General features: G+C 48.2%; 1 protein-coding gene across 1 annotated transcript in view; it reads left to right on the forward strand.

The window, feature by feature from the left end:
* MTMR8 (myotubularin related protein 8) overlaps nt 1-18,774 on the forward strand; it is a 710,603-nt gene that overhangs the window by 356,139 nt on the left and 335,690 nt on the right. The window contains exon 9 of the mRNA XM_069612538.1: nt 8,917-9,042. Coding sequence (XP_069468639.1) covers nt 8,917-9,042 — 126 coding nt within the window. The remainder of the gene's footprint in view (nt 1-8,916; nt 9,043-18,774) is intronic.

The raw sequence follows: 18,774 nt of genomic DNA on the forward strand, positions 1-18,774 counted from the left end.
CTAAGCACTGCGACTGGTTGAAACTAAATCCCGCGTTCGAAAGTGACTGCTGCACAGGCAAACTCTGGGCCTTTCTCAACCAAACCAAGCACAGAAGACTGTGTCCGCAGCAGTGTCCGGAACCTCGGCTGTGGTCTCTGAAGAAATTGAAGCAAGTGGGCTAAGTTAACATACTTGTTTTTGTCCCCTGCTGTTCCCCACAGGGTTAAATAGGCATACATTCCTGTCCCTAAACTACTATTTCCTGACTTTAGTTTGTGGATGCGTAGTTAAGGATCCCTTCCTAGGCCTTTACTTTTGACTGGGATTGAGTCAGTTTACTTACCTGAACATTACTTACCTTTTTGATCCTAACCACTGGCATTGTCCATATCTCTTAATCAACCTACCTGTGAAGTGTAACTTTGGAACTGTTGACTTTAGGGCACAAACCCCCAAATCATCGTAGGGTTGGACTCATTAAATGCTAGATCTGTGATTATTTTAGGGATCTAATCTGTGGTTATTGTAAGTGTCTTTTCTCCAGCATGGGGTCTGACATGGATTCACATGCTCGTGAATATTCCCCGTCGTCAGGTTGGAAATCCTCGGTAAAAGAAAGTTTCACTTTCACTTATAAACTGTATTTCTCCTTTACGCTGATCACTGTCCTCTGGATCATACTGCCCCCATCCAGTGACTGTCCTCTCCCTAAGTCCCTCCTTTGGCAGCCATCTTCAGATTTTTTACTGCACGCTTCAGTGTTGGGAGTCCAAGTTTTGCTCTGTGAGCTACTTCTGTTTTTTTGTGTTTTTGATGGAAAAAGGTTCTATTTTTGTTCCAAAAGTGCCTGTGTGATCTCTTCTCCATCTGCCGACAGCGGGGACCGGTTGTCTTTCAATTCTAGCGCCCCTCAAGCGCGAAGATCGTCGAAGTATCCAGAATTCCATCAGGCCTTCTTCTCGCCCTCCGACCATGACGGAGGAGAAGGAGGGAAGGTCCCTGTTCAAGTTCTGCGCAAAGTGCAGGCTACGGAATGTGTTTGTGGAAGACAAGCACCTACAATGCCTCTACTAACTGCATCTGGACCATAAGGAGGTGGAATGCAAGATATGCCTCGGTTTCTCCAAGAAGACGAGGGCCAGGCACAGTAGACTGGCGGCGTAACTTTCCACTAAGGCTTCTGCCCCGTGCCCCAAGCAGGGTCATGCCTCACCCAGGACCAGTGGGTCCAAGGAGCAGTCTTCGAAGTCCTTTGAGGGTGCCTGGGGGACCAAGACAAGTCCAAGGATCACAAGTCTGAGTCCACCGGGGTCACAGCGGAAGCGGGTCCTAAGGTGGATAGGGCGAGATTGACATCACCCACTGCCTCCATTGACAGCCGGCAATCAAGCTCCGCCTTGAAAAGGAAATCCTCTACCTCGGCTAAGCTGCAGGAGAAGTCTGAGAAGCCACAGACCGAGGAGAAGGCAAACTGCCCAAGAAGGCTGAATTGGCACAGGCTAAGACTTTGTCGACGATAGAGTTGGTGGCAGCTGCTCTCTTGACGGATAAGGTAACCCCTGCAGCACAGAATGCATCCTTACACAATAGGCGAGAGACCGCTGCATTGACTTTGGCAAAGTATGCAGGTGCGCCAGAAGGTGGAGGGAGACGGGCTCAGAACCCGTTCCAGCCCCACAGAGGGGAACAACGGCGTGGGGAGGGTGAAGGCCCTGAAACAGCCCTCCCAGGCCGTGACTCAAGCCATGGAGGCCACGTCTACAGACGACGAAGACCAGGAGTCCTTGCACATGGTCTACGAGGATTTGGAAGAAGAGGATAACAGACGGCACAGGGCCTAGTTTGCCGATTCCGCCAGTTCAGCCGAGTGATGTCTCTGGACATTCTGTCGACCCTTCACACTTTGGTGTCGGAGATCCAGAAGAGGATGCTACCTACCGGGCCCGGCTCTGGTGTTCCCCCAGACCCTGGTCAGCCTCCAACAAAGAAGAGGAATTGCCATCTGACACCCACATTTCAGCCACTGCAACAGCGTCGGTCCCCATCTCCCCCAGTGGACCCAGACACTGGGACGGATACGGCCACAACTACAGACAACTAGGAGATCATCACAGCGGGTCTTTGGTTTTGCCTAGAGCATCCCCACCGGACGACATGTGGAAAGTGGGCCTGGCCCTTATGAAGAACCCTTGCACTGCTCCTGCTAAACAGGATAGACTTGAGAAGAAGTATAGAGTGCCGGACTCTGCACCCAAGTGCTTGAGCTCGCAACCATCACCAGATTCTGTGGTATTAGTGGCCGCGAGGAAGTGGTCGACTAACCCGTTCTCTGTCCATCCGGACAGCAAGGGGAAGAAGTTGGACGCTCTGGGAAGGAAGGTGATTTACACCGCGACTTCCACTATCAAGGCGGCCAACTCACTGGCGATCCTGGCCAGGTACGACGGGGAGCTGTGGTACAAGCTGGGCCCTATTCTGGGGTTCCTCCCAGATAAGAGGATGGAAGTAATCGCTCTTTTCCAGGAGGGGGGGAAGTTGCGTCTGATCATGCCATTATAGTGGCGTTTGATGTTGCTGACAGTGTTCCGGCAGATGGGGAATGTCTGCCTTCGTCGATATGGATGGATGAAGGCCACAAATTTCCGGCAGTCCCAAAAGTTCAGGATGACCACTTTGCAGCACGTGCTCGGCCAACTGGAGGAAGGAGACTTTTTGACCTAGCTGGACCTGGAGGAGGCCTATTTCCACGTCCCCATTCACAAGAAACATCCAAAGTTTGTGTTTCGTAGTGCAGGGCCAGCACTACCAGTTCAAGGCCCTACCTTTTGGATTGAAGACAAAATGCCTGGCACCGGTGACAGCCCATTTACGTCAACTGGGTATACACATGTACCCGTATCTCAACGACTGGCTCATCCGAGCCCACTCGTGGAAGCTGCCAGTCGGACACACCAAGACGACCATCCAGCTACTGACGTATCTGGGATTCTCCAACTATCGGAAGTCCAGCGTGACACCATCGCAGAACGCGTTGTTCCTAGGAGCCACACTCAATGCGGTGTCCTGTCTGGCGTCGCCCTCGGAGGAGAGCATAGCGGCCATTCAAGGGAAGCTGCAGCGGCTGTAGTCCGTGAAGATGGCCACGGTGCGGACCATCAAGTCGTTGCTCTGCATGATGTTGTCATGCATTTAACTCATCCGGCTTTGCAGGTTGCAAATGCGACCTCGTCAGGAGTTCCTGGACGCTCGCTGGGTATAGGTTTCTGGAAGCTTTGCAGAGATGGTACCATTAGGCGAGTTCCGTCGGGCAATAAGGTGGTGGGGGCATCTGCTCCAGCATCGCCCGAGGCACATGGTTTCAAAACCCTCCATACCAGGAGATGGTCACCGCAGAGTCTTCCCTGGAAGGTTGGGGAGCCGACACCGGACGTCTGCACGCCAGAGGCCTGTGGCTGACGGAGGAGCAGGACCTCCATATCAACATCCTGGAACAACGGGCAGTGTTCTGTGCCCTGAATTCATGCCTTCCGTCTCTGAAGGGCAAGGTGGTAAGGATCTTCAGGGACAACACCACCACTATGTTCTACATCAGGAAACTGGGGCACTCGATCCTCGGCGCTCTCCAGGGAAGCGTGGGACTTTTGTCCAACAGCCCAGCGCCACAAGATGTTTTTCATTCCTCTTCACCTAGCGGGAGTCCAGAACACATTGCAGACTTCCTCAGCAGGGAGTTGCGCTCCTGCCACGAGTGGACCACATCTTCGTCAAGTGGGGCAGGCCCCAAATCAATGTTTGCGATGGTGGCAAATTCAAAATGCCAGAAGTATGCGTTTCCTCTGTTGCCTCTCCTGCTATGAGTCATCAGCACACTCACAGTGCCAATGCAGGATGATACTCATCGTCCCGGCGTGACCAAGGTAGATTTGGTACCTGGACCTTCTCAGCCTGTCGGTGTCGCCTCTGGTCAAGCTGCCGGTAGTCCCGGATCTTCTCACCAGAGGAGGAGATGCAATCCTACAACACGACTCTGGATCGCTGAACCTGAGGGCTTGGACACGAGTTGCCAATGGACTGCAGGGAGGTCCTCGGAAAAGCCATGGCGTTGTCGACCTTGAAATGCTACGGTCACAAGTGGAAGTGTTCCGCTATGAGGTGCCGGTCACAGTCCCACAGATCCTACCGTACTGGCTATCCTTAGCCAAGGCCAGTCTGGCGCACGCCTCCATCAAGGTGCATCTGACGGCCATCTCGCGCTACACCAGATCGACAGGAAGATCGTCGCTTTGGTCCCATCGACTAGTCAAGGAATTTCTCAAACGACTTTTCAGATCCTTCCCACCGGTGAAGGCTCCTGCCCCGGCGTGGGATCTTGTGGTCCTGACGAGGCTCATGGGGGGCCTAGTGGCCATCACCTCTGGCAGGAGGGTAGGTGAGATCCAGGCCCTATCCTGCAAACATCCATACCTGACTTTCCACGAATCGAGGATGGTTCTACGTACGCACCCCTCCTTCATGCATAAGGTTCCGTCGGAAAGGGCTTTGCATTCGCTGGACTTTGCTTGTGCCCTGAAGTTCTACGTCACACGCACAAAGACTTCACAGCTGTTCATAAACTTTGGTTCTGTGAACCATAGGAAGGCCTTGTCCAAGAATTCCATTTCAAGGTGGCTTTCCGGCTGCATCACGCACGGTCATCGATTGGCTAACCGACCGCTACCCTGCCGTCCGAGAGCTCACTCCACTGGAGCAATCGCTGCAACAGTGGCAATCCTGTCTGGTGTGCTCCTGCTCGACATCCGCAGGGCTGCTATGCTACATGAAGGTCCATTTACGCCTTCAGGAAATTCTACTGCGTCAACAGTGATTCCAGGCTGGAGTCCAGAGTCGGCCAAGCAGTGCTACGCGAACTGTTTGCTTGAGGCGAGTATTTCAGGTGTAAGTGTAATTGCTTCTGGTGAGCCTTGCCACCTCCCGTGGTTGTGTAATGTTGTACTGCTATGCATTCGTTGTTCATGAGCATGTGAATCCATGCCAGACCCCATGCTGGAGAAGGAACACGTTACTTACCTGTAACTATTGTTCTCTAGCATGGGTCTGGCATGGATTCACATGCAAATCCTCCCTCCGACCCCTCTGTGGCTCTTCTTCAAATCTGAAGATGGCTGCCAGAGGGAGGGGCTTAAGGGGAGGACTGTCATTGGATGGGGGCAGTATGACCCAGAGGACAGTGATTGGTTTAAAGGAGATACACAGTTTATAAATGAAAGTGAAACTGTTTTTCTTTTACCAAGGATTCCCAACCTGACAACAGGGAATATTCATAGGATGTGAATCAATGCCAGACCCATGCTGGAGAACAATAGTTACAGATAAGTAATGTGTTACTACTCTATTGCATGCATCTAAATACTTGCCTGCGTTTCACTGGTCATTATATCATATGTGTTTCTAACTTCTTCTAAGGGTGACTATATATCTGTTTAATAGTAAGTGTGTGACAGTATTTGACTAAAAGTTTGTTTAGTGTGTATTTGAAAGGCATAATAAATAATTGTATATTGTTCGTACTTATCTGTCTAACTTGAATTATTGGTGGTGTTCTGTGTGGACTCCCTGTCCCCCTAGACCACCACCCTCACACCCCTCATCAGACGAAGCCCTGCCGCTCTGCTACCTACCTTGTTGGAGTTTGGCTACTCCTCTGTTACTCCCTGTTCACCATTATAGGACAGCCTCCCAAAATCCACTCCCAGGGTTCATTTTGGAAATCCATCTTAACAAATTGGATACCTGTAAAAACCTGACTGGGCCTCTAGGGACCCTGTCAGTCATATTTTAATCTTTTGAAGAGTAAGGCTGCAGTTGATATACTTCCACTGTACGCAGTGCTCCAATCTGCATACATTCACACTTTAACTGTGTCGATGCTCAAGCATGCCTCCTGTCATAATTGCATTCTTGGAAAAGTTGCAGCAAAATTCTGCTGCATCCCTGAGCCGGTCAGCTGCCTGAGCTTTTTGGTCATTTAACGGTTACAATATTTGCTCATAAGGATTGTCCCCCTGAGTCACCTCCAACCTCCTCCCCTCGGGGTAATAAATGCATCCCAATATTTAGTTTCTGAAACTGAACCGTGATGTGGTTGTCAAAAAAATGCTAAAGGAAAAGTAAACCAGATTGGCATGACTATCAAAGCACTGTGTTTAGTCGAGCAGTCTCTCCAATTACAAGAACTATACATTCCAGGGTTCGAAATTGCCAGGAGCTGGGAGTTATTTAACTCCTGGTTATAACCAAGCAGAGCCTGATTAGCTTGAAACCAACAACCACTAGGAGCTACTTATTGCCCCTGTGGCAATTTGGGCCATGTAAACCTCACCTAAGGGACATTCAGAGCACATTGGATAATCTAAAATGGACAAAACTGCGCAAAGTTAGAATTGCTGTGTGCTACGTACTAGCTCCTGGTTCCCCACCGGTAGCGCCTGCCCAACTGATTATGCCCGATTCCCAGGAGCTGCTTTTTTGCTCCTGGTGAACAAATTCCAATTTCGACCCCTGCATTCTGTGTGGTCCTGTGGTTAAAATATTGTCCTGTGGTAAAGTATTAATGTTTTTCTTTTGTTGGGAAACTAAATGTCATGGCCTGACATCAAGCGATATTACAATTTCAGGTTGCATGATGTCTGAGATGGCCCTGATGCTAATCAAGATAGAGACACCTTTTGCACTGACATAACATTCACAGTGTCAAGAACAAAACACATTGTGACCACATCAAGTGATGACAGCAGTACAAGCCCTTGAACAAGACTTTGCACAAAATATAGACCAAACGGACACTGGCATGGCAAAAGGATTATTGGTTCTCATAAACTCATGTAGAGAAACATTTTGAGTTCAATTAGTATCAAAAAGTGGTAAATTGTCTCCATGAGTGTTAGGTTCTTTTCCAAAAACATTATGACCATATATGCCTCGAGGTTTTGCTTAGCATGTATTTTAAAGACCTACAAATCATTGCATTTTTGTACTTGCCGGTCTTAACTGAAATGATTGGCGGTGTTCTGTGTGGACTCATTTTAGCCTTACCTTGATTGGGTTTGACTAGATCAGTGTCTCACTGTTCACCATAATAGGTTGGCCTCCCAAAATCCACCCCAAAGTTTGATTTTGGAAATCCATCTCAACAATTCCTCACAAAACATTGGGATCCTAGTCCAGTAACTGGTTCAATCATCCACACTCGATCAGTGTGATGATCTGGTTCTTTTCTTCACAAACATTCTTCAGAATGTAGAAGGATATATTTATTTGGCTCTTCTCGGTGAGACTGACACAGATTTGCTTACAATGACTTTCTCGTCGTTCAAGTTAGCAAACCAACTTTCTTAGATTTGTTAACTTATGTCATCTATGCAGCCTACATGATCACCTCATGACCCCTGTTCTCCACGCTTCTTGAAGTACTTTCCAACACTGATCTTTGTTCTATCATATATCATTCCACAGGATTTGGGCTAAGTTGACCTAAATAGGCAGTTTAGATTCCACTACTGAAAAAGCCTTCTCTATACCCTAGTAATCCAATTTCAGGCCAATTTCACAACTACTGTTTCCAGACAATTTTATTGGAAGCCATTTTTTACTGTTCATTTGCAAGACTTCCTAGAAAAAAACGTATATTTTAGATGACTCTCAGGTACCTATTGACCCCAGTTGTAGTACTGAATCTTGTTATTCCAGCCTTGAAGAACCTTAGAATGGTGATTGATAGCAACTGTCTCTGAGCCCTGGTTTTGTTGGATTTTCGCAATAGGTTTAAATACCATTGATCATCCATTCTCCTTGATGTCTCTCCCATTTTGGGTTGAATGGCACTGCTAAATCTTGTAGTCTTTTCTAACTAATCTATTACAATCTGTAACTCTTCTACTGTTTGAATCTGTCCCAGTGCCGGGTACCTGTGTAGGTGCCCCACTCAGTCTATTAATGTTCAACGTTTTCTCAATAAGTCTCCCTGATCTTGTTGGTCAACTGGTGGTAGCCTGGGATCTGTGGCCGATGTTTTAAACATTTCATGGAGGAGGTTTCCCTCTCGATTAACAGGAACAATCTAACTTGTAGTCCCTCAAAGACTGAGGTCCTGCTCAGTGGCACCAAATAAATGATAGTTCTATTCTGGTTTACAGGATTTTTAATTTTTGTCCTTCAGTTTAGGTCGTTGTCCTGCTCTTTTGTCTCTGGTTCAGAACTTGGGGGTGCTGCTTGACTTCTCATTATCTCGGTCAAATCTGCAAGATATAATTTGTCCATTGTTTCCTTGATTATATTTTTTTCTTCACTCCAGAAAGTCACCTACCTTGGACCCTGAAAGTCTAATCTTTAAAACTCATTTGTTAGACTTATTCTCTGCCTTGTTCAAAGACCACATAGAACACTGCTTTGCGTACATTACATTGAATGCTGGTTTAAGAAAGGGTGTGTTTTTAATCTTTGTATAATGCAGGGTAGTCCATCAGTATGAGGGTCAGGCTTTCTACAAAACCATTTTTCATGCTATGTTCCAAATTGGGCCAGAAGATCCTCATCTTCAGTACTGGTAAATGTTCCTAGCTTATAAGTGAAGAGATGGGGTGTTGGGGAGTATCAATGGTTTTCTGTTCAAGCTGCAACCCTGTGGAATTCTCTTCCCACTGAACCTTGTCTGATATCGGGCCTTCTGATCTTAAAACTTCTTTAAAACCTGTTTGTACCCTTATTATTAGTCAGTCTGTCTTTTCTCCTAACCAATCTGGGCAGCTGGTCTTAGCACCAATATGCCCTTTGCAGGTACATGTATCAGCTATTAAACTGCTATCCTACCAGGTAAATAGATTCTCATAAAAAGAAAATGTATCTCTGAACTGTTTTTTTTTTGTCTTGTTTTTACAGGCAGTCAAGGATGAAAAGGCTAGCGTCTTAGTCCACTGCTCAGATGGGTGGGACCGCACTGCCCAAGTCTGCTCTCTTGCTGCCTTGCTACTGGATCCATTTTACAGGACTGTTAAAGGACTCATGGTAAGAAGGACGCCTTAGATGTGTAAAGATTTTGTCAAGTGTTAAACCTTCTGGAATACCTTGGTGATTTGGACGGTACCTGAACCAGATTGTCTTCATCTCTTAAATATGGTTAAAAAACTGATCATCTCACAATCCTTTAAACTATTGTGCAGGCCTTCTTGATGTGGGTCCTGCAAATAATGTGCCAGTCGCCCACCTTGGGGCACAGGGTTAAAATCTTCCAAGGCTGAGAAAGATCCAGTACCATTGAATAGATTAATAATACGATCTGGTATTTGTGCCTAGATACAGCAATTCATTCTGTGGTGTGTGCAATGCTAATGGTCCAATATTGTGCCTATCAGTGAGTAAAGGGGCCTATTTTCATATTGAATATTCACAACTGCCACTAGGCACTGTTCAGCCTGTGTGGATAGTGGATAAAAACATGTTACTGTGCTGGGTGAAAAATGTTGATGAAAAAGGTGCAGTTTTGAACCTTTAGAAAATCACAAAATAAACTTGTGGTTCACTTGAACTGACTGTGGGGAACCAGGAGGAGGAGTCTGACTAAGTACTAACACTTTCGATGGTTTTTATTCAAGAGAAAGCCGATTTAACCCTATTGCTATGAGGGAAGCTTCCTGCCTGACAAACAAAAATTAATGGTGCTCTTCATAGTACAAAAGAGGTAGTCCTTCACCCAAATCTTAATTGCTAACTGGCCCTACCACTAAGGAAAAACTTAAAGAAAAAAGGAGGCCGGACCAATTGCCTCTTCTGACTTCTTCCTGGCCCAACACTTGTTTCCCTTTTCCAAGTAGAAGGTTAAAAGTTTGTCAAGTTCTGGATCTCTTTCCACAAAGTTCATCAGTTTCTCGCAGTACAATCCTCAGCCTCTCTGCAGGTTCTCTATGCCACTTTGTAAGTCTTTACAGATATTACATATGGTTCAATTTTCACAGGAGTCAGGGTTTTCATAATACAATTCCACTATTTCTCCCTCAGTGCTTGGCAGTGTCCTTGTCTTGTTTGTAAGCACTGCAACCCTCCAGGTTCTCTCTCATCCCTGTTCTGTGCACTATGTTTCATGTTTCTAGGACTCCCCAAACTCCTCTGAGCCTCCGTCAGGCTTGCTTTAGCACCCACCCTTTCCGAAATTAAGGCTTTTAGTGGGGTCAATGTGCATTGGTGCTAAATTGAATAATTGGATCATTTAAGGCCTATCGCATCAAAGATATCGGATTAAAATATCTGACAGGGTGACCGTTTTCATAACTGCCAACAGGTGAAGATTATTTCCGACCTATGATGTAGGATCATATTTTCTTGTTCCTTCATCTCTTCCTAGACAAATTGTTCTATTCCTCTCTTTCTGCAGTTTTTGGGTTTACTTTGTTAGTGTTCCTCCAACGATTATTGATGGTGCAAAAGGTTGAATTTGTTAACCAAACACACGTAAATAAAAAACAATAATTAAAAATATGATTATTACAGAAACAAATATTTGTTGCGTTTAGTTAGTTCTGGGGTAAATGTCGGCGGTTTGAAATAGTCTAAAGTGATATCATCCAGTATCAGGTTATGATAACATTCCCTACTGTAATGATCTTTTACCCAAAGGTAGCACACCTCTGCCTTATTAGCAGGTCAGCTTGGGGGACACACAATCACTGTAATCTTGGCTTTAAAATTAAGCCATCCTTCCCACATCTGATTGAATTTGGTTGACAGTTGTCACACTTCTGTACCTGACCCTTCCTTATCACAGCGTAACCTGCTACTGGGTAGCACCAATGTAGAATTGGCTATCAAGATCATGGCTCTTGGGGATCAACATTAGAGTCATATATTTGAGGCCAAGTTTAGCGTTCTTGCCACTGGGAAACCCAAATGTTGATTGGCAATTGCCTAGCCCCAGCCATTCTCTTTTAGGTAAAATTGACCTTCACAAGCCCAAAATAATGATGTGGTAGTTGGTAACCTGCCCAAGCTTTGCCATTGTGGCCTGTGCACCTCCTGTAACTCGCCAAAATCGTGAAGTGCAGTGGAAATATATGGTGCCATTCGAGGGTATTGGGTCCTCCGACGTATTCCATATCTATGACAGTAATCACCACAGCTGTGCTGCTTCCGAAAATCTTTAGGCATCTGCGTCGATGACGTCAATACGCTGTCCTCGAGGGCCTCCGTCGAGCCCATGTCACCAGATGTTATAAGTAGGACGCCCGTAGCCTCAGTTCCGTTTTTTTCTGCGAACGTGTTTGCTTTGGAGATCTCAGTGCGCCTCGATTCTACTGAATCCTGTTCTTTCGGTTCTTCTAACCTGTTTTCTTCCTTGATATTGTATGTCGTCTTTGGCTTCTTCCACCCCGCGGTCCGGGGTTAATGCTTGCCTCTGGCGCCTTGGGGAGGACCACGATATGGATGACTGTCGACTGCCAGAAGAAGCTGCTGTCGGTCGGTAAGGTGGCCAAGCCCCGGAAGTGGCGTTACACTGGTCTTTCAACAGATTTTTCGAGGGGCGACTCTCCGCATCGTCGTCGCGAGTCCAGGGGTTCTCGGTCTGGGAGTCGGTCCCGCCGTTCCTCTGCCTCTTCGAGGCACTCCAAGAAGCGCCGTCAAAGGTCGCCTTCCCCGTCCTCGTCCGAGGACTCCAGCTGTCGGCGGGTTGCTTGTCCCACCAAGCATTCCACTCCTGAGGAATGGGATTCCTTCCGAAAGGAGATGTCAGCGATTTTCCAATCGCAGGGCTCTGGTCCGTCTGCGCTGACGAAAGACGCCGGCCGTGACCGTTCTGGAGACGCTGCTCGTACGCCTTCAGGCTCGAGCGGTCGTTGCGACCACTGGGCGCCTTCGAGGTCCCGGTCGGACAAGGATGGTCGCTCTAGACATGCCCGTTACAGGTCCCGGTCCTCGACACCCTCGAGACCGCGAGAACCTGTGAAGTCTTCGAGGAAGACATCAAAGCTGGCGGCGCCGAGGTCGTCGACAGACTCTCTCGAGGCTCCACCTCAGAGGAAGTCATCGGCGCCCAGGCTGTCGAGAGACACGCTTAGGGCTCCACCCTCGAGGCCTATGTCGACACCGTCCAAGCTGTCGGCACCACGCTCAACGCCGATTGCGTTGACGCCTTTCGAGGCGGCTTTGTCAGAGGTGCCCTGTGGCATGGTGGCACCCCCAGAAAGGCGCTGGCCAAGGCTAAACAGGTCTTTGCTCTTTTTTCTGTGCCCTCCTTCCAGCCTCTGGATTATATTTCTGAGGTGGATGAGGGATCTGAGGAAGGTGTGGTTCCTGCAGAGGTTCATGATGACCTAGTTTCTGGTCAAAGCCAACTTGAGGACCTGCGTCAGTCGTTGCACGACGCCAGTGGTCTAGACACCTCTCCGGAGGTGGAGTTTGGTAGGCCCGAGCCTGGCACGCATGCAGAGTCCTCATACCGGCGCCTGATGTCGAGAGTCACGGATTACCTGGGGTGGTCTGCCCCCCCTGGGGATTTTCAGCAGGATGACCTGACTGATATCCTCGACAAGGGTCCACCAACTGACCTGGTGCTGCCATTCCATATGGCCTTGCAGAGAAGTGTGGCTGCTGCTTGGACTTCTCCGGAGAGTCTCCCGGCAGTGAGCAAGTCCTTGCCGAAGAAATATCGGCAAGCGAAGTGCCGACCCCTGCTACTTGACCACGCACACCACTCCGGAAAGTTTGGTGGTGCAGGCGGCTATGCCCCCCGCAAAGCAGGCGTCGTACCCTATCATCCCTCCTGATAGGGACGACAAACGTTTTGATGGTTGGGCGAAGGTGTTTTCTTCTGGGGGTATGGCGCTTCAGGCTGCCAACTCAGTTTGTGCCTTGTCTCGTTTCACGCACACTCTGTGGAACTGTGTTTCCTTAGTGGCTGATCATATTCTCGAAGGGGAGGAACGGGATGGTTTCCTTGCTATCGTGCAGGATGGCAAGGATGCCATGTGTGAATCCGTTCAGTCAGGTCTGGACATGGTTGATTGCGTCAGCCGGTCCATGGCGGCGAGCACCATAATACGCAGGTTTGCGTGGTTGCAGAAGTCGAGGTTTGCTCCTGATGTGCAAGCCCGGCTCCTCAACATGCCCTTTGATGGTGAACATCTTTTTGGCAGCAAGGCTGACGAGAGTCTTGAGAGGTTGCAGACCTCCAAAGCTGCAGCGAAGTTGTTGGGCGCTGCAGTTCGCCATCCTACGTCTTTTCGTCCTAGGGGACAGCAATGGAGGGGAGGTTCCTTTCGATATTACTCGTCCTTTAGTAAATCGAGAGGAGCTGCAAGTCAAAGGGGCAACCGTAGTAGTGCCAGAGGTGGAAAACCAGGTACTCGAGGTGCCAAGGCCGCTCGAGCAGTTGCCTCTTTGCCCTCAGGAACTGCCGCAGCCGCTTCAGCACATTCATGAGGCCCATGCTTCGCCGTTTTGGGGAAGGCGCAGCATCTTGTAGAATGGCGTGCCATTACTTCAGATGTGTGGGTTCTGGAGATCATAGCCCACGGCTACTGTCTTCCTTTCCGGCAGAGGCCTCAAGACAATCCACCGGGGAATCTCTCTTTGAAGAGTCCGGATCCGCTCCTTGTGCAGGAAATACAATCCCTGCTGGAGAAAGGCGGCATAGAACTGGTGCCTGTAGCGGAGAGGAACAAAGGATGGTATTCCCCTTATATTTTGATTTCGAAGAAAGACAGGGGATTGAGACCCATCATAGACTTGCACGGTTTGAACAAGCTCCTCAGGAAGGACAAGTTCAAGATGGTTACTCTTTCTCAAGTCCTCCAGGCCCTTCAACTTCAGGACTGGTTGGTGTCTCTAGACCTCAAGGACGCTTATTTTCATGTGCCGATCCATCCCAAGCACAAGAAGTACCTGAGGTTCGCGGTTGGTGACTCGCACTTTCAGTTTCGGGTCCTGTCATTCTGATTGACCTCCGCCCGAGGGTCTTTACCAAGCTCATGGTGGTGGTGGCATCGTATCTCAGGAAAGGTGGGATTCACGTCTACCCCTACCTGGATGATTGGTTGATCAGGGCGTGCTCTCTCGAGCAAGTCCTGGATCATCTGTCCGTCACCTGCCACTCCCTTCACAAGCTGGGCTTCTCCTTGAACTTAAAGAAGTCTCACTTGACGCCAACTCAGCGGCTCCAGTACATCGGGGCAGTGCTCAACACGTCCCTCGGGCAGTGTTTATCCTCCTCAGGTGAGGGCTCACCACATTCAGCAGATGGTGCACAAGTTTCAACATGCCCAGAGTCTCCCAACGTTCGAGTTCTTGAGGTTGCTCGGCCTCATGGTATCCTGCATTCTTCTGGGGCCCGAGGCCAGGTTGCGGATGGGCTCTGCAATGGGCTCTCAAGCTCCTCTGGTCAGTCCTCCGGCAGGATGTCGGACCCCGTTCAGGTGCCACCCTCGGTCACCCAGGACCTTCTGTGGTGGGCCGTCGAAGGCAGTCTGATAAGGGCGGCTTCGTTTTGGCTACCCGGCCGGAGAGGACTAACGTGACAGACGAGTTCCTCACGGGATGGGGAGCTCATGCCAACGAGCTGACAGTCAGCGGTCGTTGGTCTCCGTCGGAGTCCAGACTCCATATCAAACTGTTGGAGCTGAGGGCTGTCAGGCTTGCCCTGAAGGCTTTTCTGCCGACTGTGCGAGGAAAGAATGTCCTGATTCTGACGGACAACACAGTGGCCATGCACTACCTCAACAAAAAGGGGGCGGGGGGCAGGGTCACTTCCTCTGTGCAGGGAGGCGATGCAGCTCTGGTTCTGGGCCATGCAGCAGGAAATTTTGATCTTGGCAGTTCATCTGGCCGGAGACGAAAACGAGATGGCGGACGCTCTGAGCAGGCAGAGCGCGATCTCTCACGAGTGGGAATTGGCTCAGGAGATTCTCCTGGAGATCTTCGCCCTTTTGGGGACCCCTCAAGTGGATCTCTTTGCCTCCAGTGTCAACCGGAAGTGCAAAAGGTTCTGCTTGCAGGAATTTCCTCCGAGAGGAGCCTTGGGAGACGCGTTCGTGGTGGAGTGGTCCTTCCCACTGCTGTACGCGTTTCCTCCAGTCCCTGTCATCCCGCAGGTGCTGCAGAGGTTATGAAGGTTCGGTTCCCGGATGATCCTCCTTGCTCCGGCATGGGCCAGGAGGACGTGGCACCCGGACCTTCTCGACTTGTCCATCTGCCCTCCATGTTGTCTTCCCTACCGAGACGATCTGCTCTCACGGGAGGGGGGGGTCAGGTTTTCCATCCAGAGGTCAGATCCCTCAACCTTCACGCTTGGCTTCTGAAAGGTTGAGGTATAAGGATTGGGACCTTCCTGAAGACGTGATGGAGGTGTTGCTTTCGGCCAGACGGCTGGCAACAATGTCCCTATACCGTTGCCGTTGGAGAAAGTTCTGCGACTGGTGCAGGGTTAAGAATGTGGATCCTTTTTCATGTGATATTCCTGTGGTTCTGTCTTTTTTGCTTTCTTTAGCCCACAGGGGCTTGCAAGTGGGTACCATTAAAGGTTACCTGGTGGCGCTGTCCATATTTAAGCGCTCGTCTGAGGAGTGTTCTTATTTTAAAATTCCTTTAATTTCTCAGTTTCTGAAAGGGATCACTAATGTGTTCCCTCCGTCACCTTTCCAATTGCCCGGTTGGGATTTGAACCTTGTTCTCAAGTTTCTAATGGGTGCTCCATTTGAGCCTTTCCATTCTTGTCCTTTGAGACTGTTAATCCTGAAAACTGTGTTTTTAGTTGCGGTCACTTCCGCTCGCAGAGTGAGTGAGTTACAGGCACTGTCAGTTAAGCCACCCTTCACTGTGTTTCATAAGGACAGGGTTGTCCTTAGAGTTCGTCCTTGCTTTCTTCCGAAAGTTGTCGGAATTTCATTTGAGCCAGAAGGTCATTCTTCCAGCATTTTATCCTCCTCTGCATCCTGGTAAGGACGAGGAGAGGCTCCATAGGTTAGATCCTAGGAGAGCTTTAAGTTTTTACATTTCACGCATGTCCCGGGTCAGAGTGGATGATGAGCTCTTTATTGGTTACGCTGGAAGGCGTTTGGGACAAGCTGTTACTAAACAGACTTTGTCTAGATGGATTATCTTGACAATTTCTGAATGTTACCGCTTGGTGGATAAGGACCCTCCAGTAGGCTTACGGGCCCATTCTACTAGGGGTATGGCTGCCTCTACTGCCCTGCAGAGGGGCGTTCCTATTCGTAACATCTGTGAAGCAGCCACCTGGGCTTCGGTCCATACTTTTGTACGTCATTACTCCCTAGATTCTATCCATGGGCAGGATCTGGGCTTTACCAGGCAGTCTTTTACTCAGCAATTTGATTGGGCATTCTAAATTTGTATATTCTAAATTCTTTTCCCACCTCCTTATGTTGGTACTGCTTTGGGAGTCTGTCATAGATATGGAATACGTCGGAGGACCCAATCCCCTCGAAGAACAAGTTGCTCTCTTAACTGGTAACGTTCTTTCGATGGGATGGTCCGACTTATTCCATATTGCTCGTTCCCTTCCTACCCCGCTACAGAATTTCTTATGCGATTGCAGTTACGTTTCCGCAAGGCATACTGGCAGAATATTGGTGCCACACGTCTTGGGAAAAAACTACAACTGAGGCTACAGGCGTTGTGCGTCCTACTTATAACATCCGGTGACGTCGGCTCGACGGAGGCCCTGGAGGACAGCGTATCGATGTCATCGACGCAGACGCCGAAAGATTTTCCGAAGCAGCACAGCTGTGGTGATAACTGTCATAGATATGGAATAAGTCGTCGGACCATCCCGTTGAAAGAACGTTATCAGGTAAGAGAGTAACTTGTTCTTCTGACTTCTTTGAATTGCTTTGAGACTATAGAGAGGTCAAGTCCTCATTTCGGGGTGCTAACCATCTCCTGCCAGGATCACATGAACACCTTCTATATAGTCGCTTTAGGATATCTACTCTAGAAACTACAGCACTGTACTGCTCCATCTGGACGCTTTTGGCCACGTCTTTCCAGCACTGGAGATGCTTCACTGACATCCAGCCTCCTGCTGCATTTCCTTCAAAGCTTACATGCATTGTTGGCTGGGAATTGAACTTGCAATAAGGGAACTAAGATGATGCCCCCACTCCATAACCCATTACAGATGCTCATCCTGCACTTCTCAAACTCTCACTTGAGCCGTGCTTCTATCATGGGACAGACAACCAAGCCTTGAAATTCACTGCCGTTCTGAACCTACAGCTCAGTGATCACACCATTTTCAGGGAAGCTCTTAGAATTTGTCTCTCCCTACTGCTATCTGAAATCGGCATAAATGTTTCTCTCATACATTAATATTTGAACTCCTAGGCTATCGTCACTATCCTTGAACTGCCCAATTAAATACTGAGCTGCACAGACCGTGTTCAGCCTCTAAAATATCCAACACATAATTACAGGTAAACCTCTTCTCTAAACTCTTCATTAGCTGCCAGTTTCCATACTAGACACCTTAGCAGAAGCGACATGCTGGCAGCACCACAATTGGAGCATGACTATGGCATTCATTCATAACACCTGTTGCCTATTGTTCCACATAGAAACACATATACCTGACTCTCATACCCTTCCCTTGCCCCTGACTGTTAGTTGGACTTCCGAAAAACTATCCTATGGGCTTAGTTCAACCATTCAACTGACAGTGCAATACTCCACTCTTAATATAAGGCTGTACCACCTGAGTTTATGATAGCATAGACGGAGCAGCCAAGCTTATGTTAGGAGGTAGAGAGGGTTGTAGGAAAGTACGTCGAACCTGTAGTATACCAAGGATTCAATAGAAATACTTACAACCAGAAGTATTATAAAAAAATAAAGGTTTATTATAAATACAAGTAGGCCAAGTTTAAGTCTTTGGGTAAGACTGGTCATAGAGTCTCAAACATGTTATAAAAACACACCCTAAAAACACACAACAATGCTTGAAGGTTCACAGACCAAAGCATACACCTTCTTCAGGGTACCTAAAAGTAATTTTGGGCAAGTCAGACCTTATCAAACACATTTAGTATAGGCCACATGTATTCATGGGAAGTAAAACCACATTATACTTTTAGATTACTTCACAGTAAGTCAAGGGTAGTGGACGCTGTTGGTTATGCACCGACACTCAGTTGAGGAATCACATAATCAACCAACCCTGTTACTAGGATACTTGTCTGAATAGTGGAACACAGAATCGAAGAACTGTATATACCCATAAAATGAGTAAAAGGATATGTGTGTGGAAAAAGGTTCCAACTCAATGAGGTATAGGGAAACATAATCTACCAGTCCGGCAAAAAGTTCTTGGGTTCTCACAAGTGAGATAGATTTAGCTCTTTAGTTAAAATCTTATCTAACACTCGCCCCTCCCAGACTAAGGAACAGGAGGATCTAATCCTCACCTAGATGGATCTCATGTTTCAGTCAGTTAAAATGCTTGCTGAGTCCACCAGCAGTCTTTTTGTAACCCTTGCTGTGATACTTTTTAAAATTCGTACTATATGACCCACACGTATTGTTGGGAACTTTCCTCTTGTCTAAGGTATAAGGGATCTGATCTAACAGTCCCTCAGTTGTGACAACCTCAGAACCTACGCTAGGCTTAAGGTTTTTTTTTATAAAGAAATCCCTTAGACCTAGGGGGATCTCCATGATTCCTCACCACCTCTCCCTCTAGAGCAGGTTGGGTCTTGGGTAAGTTAGTTGGAGTGATTGTGGCAGGCAAAGCATTGT

This window comes from Ambystoma mexicanum, chromosome 5p (genome assembly GCF_040938575.1).
Source record: "Ambystoma mexicanum isolate Mex_15411 chromosome 5p, UKY_AmexF1_1, whole genome shotgun sequence".
Classification (NCBI taxonomy): domain Eukaryota; kingdom Metazoa; phylum Chordata; class Amphibia; order Caudata; family Ambystomatidae; genus Ambystoma; species Ambystoma mexicanum.